General features: G+C 42.1%; 1 protein-coding gene across 1 annotated transcript in view; it reads right to left on the bottom strand.

The window, feature by feature from the left end:
• LOC115320756 (zinc metalloproteinase/disintegrin-like) overlaps positions 1–9,283 on the bottom strand; it is a 110,452-nt gene extending 101,169 nt beyond the window's left edge. Inside the window, 2 exon segments of the mRNA XM_040210337.1 lie at positions 1,083–1,258; positions 9,223–9,283. Of these exon segments, the coding sequence (XP_040066271.1) occupies positions 1,083–1,258; positions 9,223–9,283 (237 nt within the window).
• Positions 9,284–14,478: the final 5,195 nt, after the last annotated feature.

The following is a 14,478-nucleotide window of genomic DNA, read 5'->3' as shown; positions in this document are numbered from 1 at the left end:
ACCACGTTCCATACCACAGCTCCTCCTTCTGGCATGGACGGTTGACCTAAGTGGTGGAGATGCGTCCCCACGGTTTCTAAAGGCTCCAAGCTGATCCGCTAGAATAACCACTGGCTCTGCATTTCGCCGACCATAAAGCAGCAATAATGAAGTCGAAACGCAACCCGGAACTCAGCACTACCTATGAGCAATGACAAATAATCGGCACCATCAGCATTACCTATGAACAATAAAATCAGTATCATCAGCACCACCAGAGCTTCGCCCGAGTCAACATCATTCACTACGTGGAGGTAAGGTCATTTTTTTAAAGCGACGTACTGCCAGTCGCTCTACGATCGGCGCCACTGGTGGCCCAGCAACTATGTGCCGATCGCGCGACGGGCTTTTGCGTGCATGTCTTGGATACACATATATCTCCGTGTGTCGCCAGGTAGTGCGCCATACGTAGTGCCGCGCTACGTCCAGTTTTGCCACTCATGTGCTTTATGCTTAAGGCAGGGGAAGCAGCGATAAAAACGGTCGCCGCGCGGCAGCGCACTGCTGTATCCATAGCAACCGGTGCAGGCGTCCCTACGTAACTTTCGCGTGGCGCCGCGGCGCTCGGATCTGGTCGATACAGATAAAGCTGCTCGGTGCGCGTGTGGTGCGCCTAGCGGCGAGTGGCGAGTGGTGTCCAGCGCCTAGCTACAGCGCTCGCGTGTTCCATGCTTAACTTGAGGCGGCGGTGGCGCAGCGCGGCGGCGCACAGGTCTACCACGTAACTCGTGGCGGCTCCAGCGGGCGCCAACTACAAATTTCTTCGCGCTGCAAATGTAGCTTGAAACATTGTCTTTGTTCGTTGTATATTGAATGATTACATCCTTTTCTCATGCAGGCTGCTTAAAATTGTCTTGTCCTTTTCTTTTTTTATGACAGGTCACAAAATTAAGCATGCGTCTTCTTAAGAGCACTGTGTTACCTAAGCGCGCCACGTGGAGTGCATAGCCTGCAATCTGTGGTACTCTTTTTTTTATATAGACGTGCAGTTATGATTGACGGCTCTATTTTAATTGTAGGGCATGTTTAATAGTAATGCTTACCGGAGTTACAACTGGCTCCTTGCCACTGAGGTCTGTTAGAACCAAGTTTTCCGAGAGAATTGAACTTTTTTCCAAGTGAAGTATTAAGCCTTCTTTAATGTGGATCACTTTTTCACTCAAAATGCCTCTGCTTTCAAGGAGCTTTGGATAAGCAACTTCAAAGTTTCGGGACTCACCTGTAAAAACATCAATAAAGCTGAACTTAACAGTCAAATACAAAGCCTCTTTACCGTCCTACAGCAATAGTGACATAAATATTCCCGCGAAAGTATTTAATACATGGTATTCGGGTAACTCCGGGCCGCCATGATATGTCGCAGGGGAGACTTCCGGTTAGGATATTGTTTGCACGTGTTCAAAGGGCAACATCATTGCTCGTGTGTTTCGCATTTAAATCTGTCTTTCGGTATGCTTACGCCTCTACTAGCCTTTTGAAGTACTGTTGGGCTTAGCAATTGAGAGAACAACTTTACTGTGGAAGATCCCCACGAAAGAAAAAATGGCGCGTGCCTCCGCCTTCGTGCTCGAAAGGTCTCAAACGCGCGCCACGATTTCACGCTCAGTACTCTACTACGCATCATCGCTTAATTTTAATATAAAAAGCACACATCCGACTCTTCTTGAGAGCGAAGAATTTTGATCGAACGAATAACCCACTTCACTTCTTGTGCAAATAAATATTAAATGAAAGGTTAATTAATATTCGCCACTTTCGGACATTCGGACGACGGATAATATAACTTTATAGCATAAACTGAATCCAGACGCTTATGACACAGACCAACTTGGTACTGCATAAAATATTTAATAACTAAAATAATAGTTTTTATTTTTTTATTTTAGAGAAAAATCATTTTCTAACCTTAATTTGTTGGTGTATTTGAGCTTGTGAACAGATGATTTACGCGAGATTTCTGAACAAACTCCAGCAATATCCACCAAAATAACTACGAATACAACGTCAATGATAAGAGATCGTGTCCGCGACGTGGAACTGAAACCCAAGTTCGGTTCCACGTCAATTTCAGACAGGCCAAAGTTGAAGTTCAAAAATGTATTACTTTTTTTTTTTTCAGTATGCAATAAAGCGTCTCTTCGTGACACGATTCAAGCGAGACCTGAAACATAGCATAACACCACTGGTACCATCCTTTCGATTTCATAACTCGCTCACGTCGTCAAACGCAACAATTGCGTTAACAAAATTTAAAAAAAAAGAATTATTTGAAAAAATGGGAGATATCTCCAGGGGTGTCACGTGATGGTAACAAATCGGACGCGAAACTAGTTTTCTAAGCTTGTTCGCCTGGGTTCTAGAATATGAAAAAAAAAAAGTGACAGCATCGGCACAGACATGTTGGCTTACATAGCAGCCCACCCTCATGCTAGCCTGCGTGACGTGAGCACTGATGTAGCTGTACTAAAACCGTCCGTTTGCAGGATTCTGAAGGAATCTAAGCTTCACCCTCCCACGTTTAGCTGCATCAGAATTTTCAGGCTAGTCACTCCCAAAACAGAGCTGACTTTGCTAAACGAATTACGATCAAATTTGAAGAACCGGACTTTTTCAGCACCGTGCTTTGGACATTTTGAAGCAAACTTTTCGCGAAACAACCAAGTAAACCTCCTCAACGCCCATTACTGGAGCGAGAAAAATCCCCACTGGCTGGCGCAGTCGCGACATCAGTACCAATTGGCCCTTAACGCCCAGTGGGGGATCACCGACGGCAGCATCGCTTGTCCCGTCTTTTTTGACCTGACGCCAACTGAAAACCCCCGTAAGAACGAGATCCTTGCAGGTGCAGTGGATGATTTCGGCTGTAGTCTTCTATTGGCACGCCTTCTACACCTGCTGCTTTAGCCCGACGGTGCCGCCGCTCACAGCTGTAGCCAGCCTCAAGCCTAGCTCAACGGAGCCTTGCAAGAACAGTGTGAAGGGAAGTACGGGTCTGTGGCATTGCCTGCTACGTCACCGAGCGTGACGCCCCTTGATGTCTTCTTGTGGAAGTACGTGAAAGACCATGTCTACAGCACCAAGCCCACAACGCCAAGCGCATTGAAGGTAACAATTACGCAAATTTGCCGCGATATTCCTGGGCGTATTATTAGGAGTGCAACCGCGGACGTGTTAAAAAATATGTGAGTTCTGTATCCCTTCGGGTGGGCATTAATTCAGGCACGTTCCGTACGCAGCCAACTGCGTTTAAAAAACTGTTTTGAACCGTTGTCAGATGAACGTTAAAGCTGGAGACTCCTTCATGACGCGGTCTTGATACCATTATGACTAAATCTCCGCGTCAGAACGATGTCAACATCAAGGACAGCGCTGCCTGTTTGTCGTTTTAGTAAGGCGAGCCTTATATGTCGCATCATTCAGTCGACCTTCAAAAAGTCTTTGAGCGAGAACACATTGACGACACGAAAACGACGAAAACACGCTCAAACTGTATATAAACTGCGTCGTCAGAGAGCGTGCTGTTTTCGGAGGTTCGCTATCACGTTTACGTCGGTGCGTGGGCTTTCGCTTCCAAGTAGTCTTAGGGATAACATAATAAATAGTCCCCGTGACTTTTTCCGGTGAGACGTGTTGCGCGTCTATTTTTTTTAATGTTTTTTCAAATGCATTTTGTTTGCCTTTTTTTACTACCTTATTTTTTTATGAACAAATAAAATTATCATTTTCTTCCGTTGCCTCCAGTGAATACGTTATCGCGGGTAGAACTCGCGCACGCTCTCTCTCTACCCTTTCCACAATGCGGCAGCGGGTGCTGAAGTATAGACCTTTTCCACAAGGGCGCCGCCATCTTCAATTGTCGTCACTTCCAGTATGGGCGAAAACATTACTTTGCCGTTGCCACGCCAACAGAAGACATTTAGGGTATAAGCCTAACCGTCACACATTCTCGTTTTGGCTCCACTCTATTTTTTACTGGTTACAGGTTGAAACGTTTTACTTTTTTTTCGTCGCCCATACTGGAAGTGACGACAATTCAAGATGGCGGCGCTCCTGTGGAAAATGTCTATACACTCCGTGCGACGCGACTGGTGCGCCGCCGCGCGGCCGGTACCGGAGGTAGGCAGTGAGAACCCCAGAGAAAACGAAACCGAAACCACGCCGCGTACGTTGGTACGCATTGAAGTCGGGGTAGTGCGGTTGCGCTGGGTTCACAGCATGAAGTGCTGCCTGTGCTGCGTCATTAAGTGCTTCGTTATGCGTCGTATCTCGTGGAGACAAAGTTTCACAGTTTTTCACCTCGCCGATGCTTTGTGGGACAGCGACAACGATGGAGCCGCGCCGTACGACGCGAGAAATTTGGTCTCCCGATCATGTCTGCCACTGTGTCGGCACGGCTGACATATTCTACACTGCCGCTTTGCGCTCTGCGTTTGTTTACGTACCAGTAACGCCTACATGAGTTAGCGCCGATGGGACGAACTGAAATGCTATCCCACACTCGCGGGTATGAAGTGCCAATTTCGTTGGACGAATGCCCTCCAAAGAAGTTTCGTCCCCATCGTACGTGTCGATGATATTTCCGGACAAGTATGGCACGCAATCTGTATTTCATGAAGAAAGATTCGAACAGTAAAAAAAGTGACAAATATAAATCTAAAGAAAACAACAATGAAACTCGGAATCACTGGAGAATCGACGTTCGAGTATGGAAGTTTATGTGGTGTGCTTTCTTTCTTGATCAACCTCCTTTTAGATGTGGAAACGCCGACACCCCGAGTTCTGTAGACAACATTTTTTTTCTCGGCTTTAGAGCCACCTATCGCAAAGTTATTCGAACTGGAAGTACCGTCCACTGGTCCCTTCCTACCTGTAAAGTGTGCACCTCCCACGATGAGTGATATTATCTGACAGCCTTTGACGGTCAAAGCCAGTTCTTATTTAGTTACGCCGCCCAAACTAAATTTCCACCTGGTTTTGCTATGCCAACTCTTTTTGTTATAATAAGTGTTGTGCCAAGTGACAGTCATGTCAAAGTACCTGCGCGCCGAAAATCAGCACCTCGCACAACAGGTTATTACACAACAGCTGACCGCAAATGCCCTTGACGGCCAAACCGTGTGTTGGCCGACAACTTTGTTTTCTCGGCTTTGGGACCACCTTTCGTAAAGTTGTTTCAATTGGAAGTACAGTCCACTAGTTCCTTCCTACCTGTGAAGTTTCCACCTCCCCCGACCAGTGGTATTCTCTTGACAGCCCTTTCATGGTCAAAACCGGTTCCCATTAAGTTACGCCGCCCAAACCAAATTTTCACCTGGTTTCCCTATGCCACCTTTTTCTTTTTGTATAATAAGTGCTGTGTCATGTTACTTTCAAGTCCAAGCACCTGTGTGCCCAAATCTGCTATTTGCACAGCCCACTATAACACAATATTTTGGGTCCAATATTGGATATCCCGTACAGCTTTATTTCTTTATTCGTTAGAAACATAACTTTCACACCTGCTGTCTTAAAGAAACTTCGCACTCTTCGTGCACAAACTTAGTGAACATCTCGCTCGCCTCCAAATATCATCGTTCCAGCAGTCCTAGGTTTACAGCGACGAGCGAAATACATTTCCCACTCAGAGCAATTATGGTGGCGGCCGTCTTGTTTTTCGGAAAATTGCTCCAACTCTTTTTTCGGCCGGAACTAGAGAAATTACCCCTAATAACGACTCAAACTCAATATATAAGAAGTGGAGAACAGCTAAATGCCCTTCTGCCACAGCACTCATGCAACGTCACACTCAGCTTATCGGTTAAAAAAGCAAAAGTTTCGTCCGTGCGCGCTCCCGCCGCCACAGCTTGGCATGCGAAAAGGCGCCGCAGGCTGCTGAACGCGCCTCACAGTCGAACGCCAGCTCCTCCGCTAGCGGCGCTGCGCGCGTTTTTCAAAGCGCCCCCTATAGTTCCCGCACGTAGTGTATATCTTGGGGTCCACACAAACACGAAGCCCTGTCTTGTATAGCGCGAGAGCGATAAGGTGGGCTTTGTTCGTTCAGAGCACGTATGAGAGCGCTGCAATCGCAACGCGCGAGCACCTTGTCACAAGGTTCCTTTTTTTTAATTTCGCGGGCTTTCTTTTCAGGTTAAGAAAGACAAGCGCGCAATGTATATAATTTAAAAACACCTTCATTGAGTGTTCCTTAGTGGGCTCTACAGGTTACCAAAACACACCTTGGCTTTTAAACGAGTAATTATAAATTAATTAAATATTCCTAGTAAACTCAAACACTAGACGCACTAAAAAGTTGTGGACTTTCCTAAATAGTTTTTAAAAACATATACAGTTAATTTAACTCTCGCCAAGCGCTCCATTTTTTTTTATTGAACAAGCGTTGTGCAAGTTAACGGGGACACTTTTTATACACTCCGCAATTGAAAAAAAAAGGGAACACAAAAACGTTTGTTATGTGAATACACCGCACTAAATGAGTTGCGTCTGCAGTCGGTGTGGTTTACACAATCTTTCTTTCCTGTGGAAGTATTTATATAGACGCTTTGCAGCAGCCGTGCATGGGCGGCGCCATAACCGACTTTCCGTGTTTCCTTCTACTTTTTGCGTTTGCTTCACTTCATCATTACCGCAGCAGGAAAGTTTATTGCCATGTTAGTTTCTCCTTTGTTGTTCTGCCAAGCGTTGGCCTTTGCGGACGCTCGTGAACGCCCGCTTCAATGGCTACGCATCTGCGTAGGACAAAAGAAGGTCAGCAATAGCGGCAGTAAACTGGCATACGTGCAAAGAGTCTATAGGACAACCGGGCAGATGAGTAAACGACCGGCTTCGGGAGCACTCTCTTTTTTGACGGTGCGCTGCATCGGGACTTCTCCCTGTACATAGTAATGGATAAGGCTGTACTCCGCACTTATATAATGTTGAAACACTGTCCAAATATCAGAGAAAGATAGCTAGAGTAATTTAGATTGCTTTTTGAACCTGTCTTCTGTGACAGTGGAGAAGCTTGCACGTGAGGTTTGTGCCGGTGTTGAATCAATGAACCCTTTTGGTGGTGACTTATCTCTTATTAATCAGACTGTCAGATTTATGTTACCGTGAATGCAATATAATACATCCCTGTACAGTTTTTTTAAATATTTTTTGGGGTCAACCTATTTTGTTTTGAAAAAGAACGAGTTTCGTTTGTCAGGGCTGTATTTGTTTTTCTTCTTCTCGTCCTTGTGTTCATTTTTGCTCTCTTTTTTATTTCTTCCAACAAGCACCGACTCGACCATCTTCTACCCTTACTTCAGTTCCTTTAAAAAAATATTCTCGTGTTAAAATAAAACACCCCCTTATATCAGGCGTGGAAAATTCTAATCAGTGAAAGCTTGCAGATTGCGATAGGAGTAGGCAAGAACGCAGCTCGCTTCAGTGATAAGGATTTTCTCCCGGGAAAAAATAATTAGGTGTTGCTTAAACATGACCTCTAACCCTACAGAAATAGCAGGCTGGCATGTTTATGTAGCTAACATAAAATAGCACCCGATTCAAAAAAATTTTCGGATATTGCTACTTTATTTTAGTAGCCGAATAGATTAAAACGATTGAGTAAACTGATTTTTTTTTCGGGAACGATATGCACATCAAAACGAAATTCTCAAAAATTATTAACAAGAGGTTCGGTATCAATGAGAAACAAAAATATAGACTACAATATTCTGCCGTACTTGCGGTAAATCTTCGAAAGGCACAGAAAGGACTATTTTTAGACAAGTATAGTGTCATAATATGAATAAATTTGAAAGATCCCAGATTAAAATTTCAGCTAATTTTATCATAGCACCTTGAGTGAACAATATGTCATTAAGATATTTGTAAACTACACAATTAGCCAGCCATTTCATGATCTTGTCGTGTGCTGACCGGTTTAACATTCCACCGCAGACCCCCAGTACTACTTACTCAAGAAAACATAAGTGCACGGTACTTTTACTTAGTTTTACTGAATTTGCAATTTATGATGTTGGTGTTAGAGTTAATCCTGTCGACTACTAAGAAGTCTCCGTAATATCACTAAAAAAGCTTAGCGTGTAATCAACAACATTTTTTTGTGAAATCTGTATGCGGTAAACATTGTAAAAAAAACTATATCCTTTCAACATTACTGAAGCGTAACAAAATGTTAGTGTCCTTCCATAAATGAAATCAAAACAAACACTTGGAAAACACGGAGTTCAAAGTGTAGCGAGAGATATTGTGGATTGTGTAATCACTGTAAGAAACAATAGCGTTTCCTTATCCGGTTATTGAAAATCGAGCTCCCTTAACATTAATGAACTTCGCTAACACCTCCTGGATAGGGAAGCCGTAGAGCTGATTTTTCTACGCCACCCACCAAAAGCCGTCGCTGACCAGAGATAGAAGCGATAATTGAACACGAGTACCAGCTGAACGCCGACGGAGCCTTTCTGCCCATTCTGTTTTGTGCTGGCCATCAGTAAGTGATGAGGAAAAATCAGTACGACGACCATGTTATCAGGAGTTGTTGACGTCGTCTCATATTCACTGCTCGTCTTCATTGATTCGATTATCAAAAGTTGCTTTTCAGTTGTGTAAATACTAGAAAAGCGGTACTTGCATCTTCGAACAGATTTTAAACAGCTTAAGTTTTAATTTTATGCACGCATTTGTTGAGTACATTCCAACATGCTAGCTAGCACGCAAGGGTCCGTTTACAAAGCATCGTGTGCATATGTTTGACTAAATTACGTCGAGCTAAAGCTGTGCATTGACGAACATTTGCGGGTCGTGTGCTGTGCGACAAGTTACACCTTGAATAGGTTGGCAAGCCTCATAGAAATCATGGTTGTCTCGGTAACACACATCTGTTTCTTCTTGTAAATATCTGCATTACTACGATATTGAACCTCAGATCACCGAAAGTGTCATACAATATTTAAGAACACTCCAAATGCTCTCTGTATAACAAACTTTAGTACATTTTGTCATGGCGTATAATATTTTGTACTCAGTTCCAACAAGCTATGTGGGGCACAAAGCGTAATGGTGGTTCTGTAAAATTGCTTTGACATATACGGAAGCACGCGTAGGCACTAGTATATATGATATCTACTAAACTTACAATTCCAAATTAAGTGGTTTGTCAGGAACAAACCAATTAATTGTACTAAAAATTATACATACCTCTCGCAGTGGCATTTTGGATTAAAGCCGACAAAGCGCATATAAAAATATACCGCATCATTTTCTTCTCTACAAGGTGTTAGCTGTTTTACCATGCGTTTTTATAGAAAATGAACATCCTGTTAGTTCAATACATTGACCCCTTCAGTATTGACCTTTTTATTTTCTGGTGCTAAAGGGCACCGGAAAATTAAGTAAAAATGATGAAAGAGCGCATAGTGCGTTCTTTAATGGTCAACGGCAGTTGTTGCGTTCTTGAAATTTTTTTACAATAGATTTGGATTTAGTTGACGCAGTATAAGATATTTGCTTTAGGAGCGTTGATTTTGTAGTGTTGTTTCATTTGAAATCGAACATGCGTGCCTAAGTGTGTGTTTTGATTCGCTTAATAACATATATTTAGCCCCATTTCGCTTATCAACTAACCCACTCCGGTTATTTTTTTTTTTATTTCTCCACAAATTTTTTGGACTAAAGCTAGGTAAAACGCTTCGTTTAGGCTGTTTTTTTTATTCAGTTCTGGCAGTTCTGATAAAAGGGTAAAGGAGAATCACTCAGTAATTATTCTTGTTATTGTAAGTTGCATGGCCGTTTGACCAAACCGCTTTAACATATTTCGTCCCCGTAATTAAAAAGAAAAAAAAACACACGTTTTTGACCTTTTTCTGCCAAATCTGGAGCCTTGAGTCTTCGGATTCATTGTAAATTTGTTTACTAAAAACCATATGCCTTTAGGCCTATTCATATGCTATCGACAGTTACCATTTTAGTTAAATGTATTAAGGGAAATAATAGCTATACGTTTTTAAATTTTATCAAAAAGTTAATGTAGTCATACTTTGAGCCCATATTATCTAAAAAAGAACTCTTTTTTGTTTCAGCGGGTAATCTGTTTGTGCAGGTAATCGAAATTACCCCTTTTTCGTTGTATTTTAGTTCATGTGCGTAAACACACATTCACCCGAATCGGCTGTAGGATAGTTTCTCAAGTTAACTTTACTGCGAGGCTTTTAGCCTTAGAGTGCTAAGGGAAGGGGTTCGGAAGTGTTCTAGAGGTGAAGGGGCCACAGAACGAGTGAGCTAAAACATGTATTTGCTTTTATCAAATAATATCCTGCCTTGGTCGAGTGTTTTTTTAAGCTTAAGGAAATACAAGGGTTGATTAGGTGATTTGATGAGGAGATGAATACCGTATGTTATGTAATCTATCAATAAAATGAGAAATCCTTTTTTCTGTTGCGACGAGCCCATTGGCTATAATGCGCCTACTCCAGCGTCCTTAGTTTGTCTTCTTTTTTTAAATAGTGGTGGAGATGGGCCGACGTGCCCCCAATACTAGAGCAAGTCTGTCCCTACTCCGGCGCTGTTCTGACGGCACTGGAAAACAATGTTTTTTAATGATGATGCTGATGATGATGATGAACACAATGATGGTGATGATGATGATGATGGTTATTTTTATTATTATTATTATTATTATTATTATTATTATTATTATTATTATTATTATTAAGTTAGGACACATGAATCGGGGTGTATATTTACATATCTTTTTTTTTATCTCAGACTAGCATTTATATTATTTGTCGTCCCGCATCGTGTTTGTGTTTTTTTATTTGTTATGTTCATTACCTCCCAAAAGCGCTCGGACTCAACCCTAACGGTTTTTATAACCAGATGATACATTCGCACGGTAGACGTGTTGTTTTCGTTAGCACTGCAGACTCCTATCTGCTCCAGCTCCTTATAGTCGAAGTTGTATAAAGTTTTAGCAATGTGTGACGTTCATAGATATGGTCAGGTCTCAATACGATGGCCGGCATAAAATAATATATGTCAGAATAAACGTTTTCTTATTATGAAACAACTCAACATGACTATGCTAAGCTCAGCTTTGTAAAAGGCGAATGGAAAACAGTTTTCGCTTTGTCTTTCTATCCCTCAGCTATTACAGAAACAAAAATAAATTATTAAAGCACACGTGTACACATGATGTTTGCTTTGAGCTGATCTTTATTCATTTTAGACGGAGTGAATAAAACGTTGTAATATCCATTTTGAATCTCAGAAACATCAGGCCGGTCTCCTAAATAGCCCTAATCAACGATATTTTAATTACGAATTCCTTCCAGCAATTCTTAATTACTTTCACGGCATGTTTAAGTGCGGAATCTAGATAAAACAATCAGGATTATCCTTGTCCAGTTCTTGGTGGCTATGTTCAATATCTAAAGGCTAACCTTCCCCGTACTGTAAGAATGGCACACATTTTTCACACCGAAGTGGGTCTCCAGTTCTGTCCATTTCAACAGCTGGTGCTTTTATCATTCGCGGATTAATCGTGAATTACTGAAACGATTACAGAAGTAAACATCAGGGCCCGTTTGCTCAAAGCACTAACCGCGGCTAAAGTTAGCCGCAGTACCTAGGAGAGGGATTTTGAAATCACGTGACTGGCTCAGTAGTGATGCGGAGAGACATGGGCGGTGCCCCGGTGAGTGAGCGCTGCTCGCTTTAAAACTAATATGTCGTTGTAGCTGCAATATCGGGTGCGTTAGTCAGCAACGAATGGTGCAGGAGGCTTTCGCTTTGCCTTAACTCACCTAAATCGCAATGCATGAGCAATGACCTCGCCGCATTTTTTAGATAGTCTTTCAATTCTGGCCATTCGTAAGCCTAAATGAACGCGATAATTGTCGGCATGGCAAAGTCTTTGGAAAGTGGATTGTCTTGACTTAATCGGCCGAGTATTGACAGCACACGAAAGCAGACAGCGCCCCAATAAATGTTTTTTTTCCAAATTGGTTCGTTCAGTTCCCCTACACGCTTTCCAAGATGGTGTGGCAGAAACAAGACACAAACGCACCTTTGTAAACAATCCCACTGTTATACCTCTGTTCAGCATGAGAAACGCGCGCACTGTAGATTTTATTTGACTGACTAGTCCAATGCCCGTAACCCCTATCTTACAAACTGTAGCCCCATGGGATTGCAACCTCATTTTCTGTGACTGCTCACTTACCAAATACAATAAGAAAGACTCTTCTCCATAGTCCATGAGACAATAGGTTTTTGAACTTTACAAAATAAATTTTGTGCACTGCTCATTGTACATGGATTACCCGAAGAAAGATAGAGTTGTTGGATGTGGCATGGCCGGACCCTCTGTTTGATGTACCCAGAGAATTTCACCCGCAACCACCATTCTAACGGCATAACTATGCGGTCAACGTCTTGCCTTTAACCGTACGGTGAAAACAGGTGGCGTGCACGCTGTTGTCTTCAATGACTCACTTAGTTTTCTGCAAGCACTCACATCACTAAAAGCTAGTAAAATCCCGTTAATCACAGAGCTGGAGAACAAAATTAATCTTGCTTTCAGAAAAAAAAAAAAGATAGACATAGTTGTGTTGAGTTACTAGCCACGTTAGAACACCTGGAAATAAAAAAAAAAGAATATCCCGCAGCCCGTTCTGCTGGTGAGAGGGAAGTGAAATTGCGTAATATCCCAAATAAGGATCACCATAGACGTGTAAAACCTCGCGTCACCCGAAACTGGCACCGTCAGTGCGATGAAAATATAACACGCTCTATACAGTAAATCCGTTGCCCAGTGAGTGGGAGAGTGCACGGCACAGTGAACATATTTATGAGGTTGTATTGTGCCGACTGAGGATAGAGAAGACGCACTTCACTCACGGCCATCTTCTGCGCAAGGAAGAGGCTTCCGACTGTGTGCACTGCAATAAACCATTGACTGTTCCAGACGTATTGCTTGAATGTTAAGCGTCTGGCTCTCCGCGACGTAAATATTTTCTCAAATATATCAGGAGCATAAACAGTTACACTTTAGAATCCTACTCGGTAACGAGGCGCTTATTGCACGCTCTGTTTTTAACTCGTCTTAGAGATATTGGTCTTTTACGCGTATTATGATGTGAGCTTGCTCATATATATAAAGATATGATATATAAAGATATAATATAAGATATATATAAAGATATAATATAAAGATATGAGCAAGCTCATATCTTTATATGATATCTTGCTAATATAAAGATATGAGCAAGCTCATATCTTTATATGATCATGCCTTCCCGCTAAGAACCTTGAAAACACATAAGAAGAAAGAAAGCCTTGGGAGACTCCTACGCTATATAAGAGAATAAAATATTGAAACTCATTATAACATAATTTTTTCAAGCTAAGAGATATAGATATGATTAGAACGCAATTAAATGCAAAGGTGAAAGCGAGCTGGACAAGACGACGAAAATAATCTTTGAGGAAGAGGAGCAAGAGGGACAAAGGACAAACACAAATCTCAATCACAGCTAGGTGACTGGTCCGCGACCGAAAAAGTCAACCTGGTCCGGGTATCGAACCCGGCACCTCTCCATTACAAGTGGAGCGCTCTACCAACTGAGCTAACCAGGGGTTAGCTCAGTTGGTAGAGTACAATATAGATATCATTGTCAAGTTCAAAAAAAGTTCGAAACAAACTAAATTCTGATCTAAAAAAGGCACGACGAGAATATTATATAAATAAATTTATGAGCATCCCAGGTGACCCGAAGAAAATCTGGAGCACTGTAGGAACTTTGATTTCCAGCCCTAGTGATCAACCTCCTACTGAACTGAAAATTGACGGCGAAAGTTACGGAGGTAAACAGCTCTCAGACATGTTTAATATTCATTTTCTAACATCAGGAGCATCCTTGTCTCCCCCACCCAATGCAGCTGATGACGTTTCATATATACGTAATAACGTAACCAGTTCAATTTTCTTTTCACCTACGGACGAGGAAAAAATAAGTACATTGATTGCTTGCCTTAAAAACAGTACTGCCCCAGGTGAAGGCGGTCTCAAAGCTGAACCGATTAAATTCATTTCAAATGAAATATTAACTCCGCTAACGCACATATGCAACACGTCATTGTTAACGGGTCGCTTTCCAGATAGAATGAAAGTAGCACGCGTTTGCGTTGTACATAAGGGTGGTGCACGGAATGACCTCAGTAACTACTGGCCGACTTCTCTACTTTCACTTTTTTCTTTATTATTGACGATCGCCTGACTAGTTTTTTCACAAAACATAATATAATCTCGGAAGAGCGGTTTGGGTTGCAAAAAAAAGTATTCGCCGGAAATGGCACTCCTAAATATTAAAGATAAAATTATTACAAATATTGGAAATAGACAGTTTACCAACGAAATATTTCTTGACTTAATAATAATAATAATAGTTTTTATTG

The sequence above is a fragment of the Ixodes scapularis genome, unplaced genomic scaffold (assembly GCF_016920785.2).
Source record: "Ixodes scapularis isolate PalLabHiFi unplaced genomic scaffold, ASM1692078v2 PGA_scaffold19__2_contigs__length_565841, whole genome shotgun sequence".
Taxonomy (NCBI): domain Eukaryota; kingdom Metazoa; phylum Arthropoda; class Arachnida; order Ixodida; family Ixodidae; genus Ixodes; species Ixodes scapularis.
This window is presented reverse-complemented; position numbering and strand designations above follow the sequence as displayed.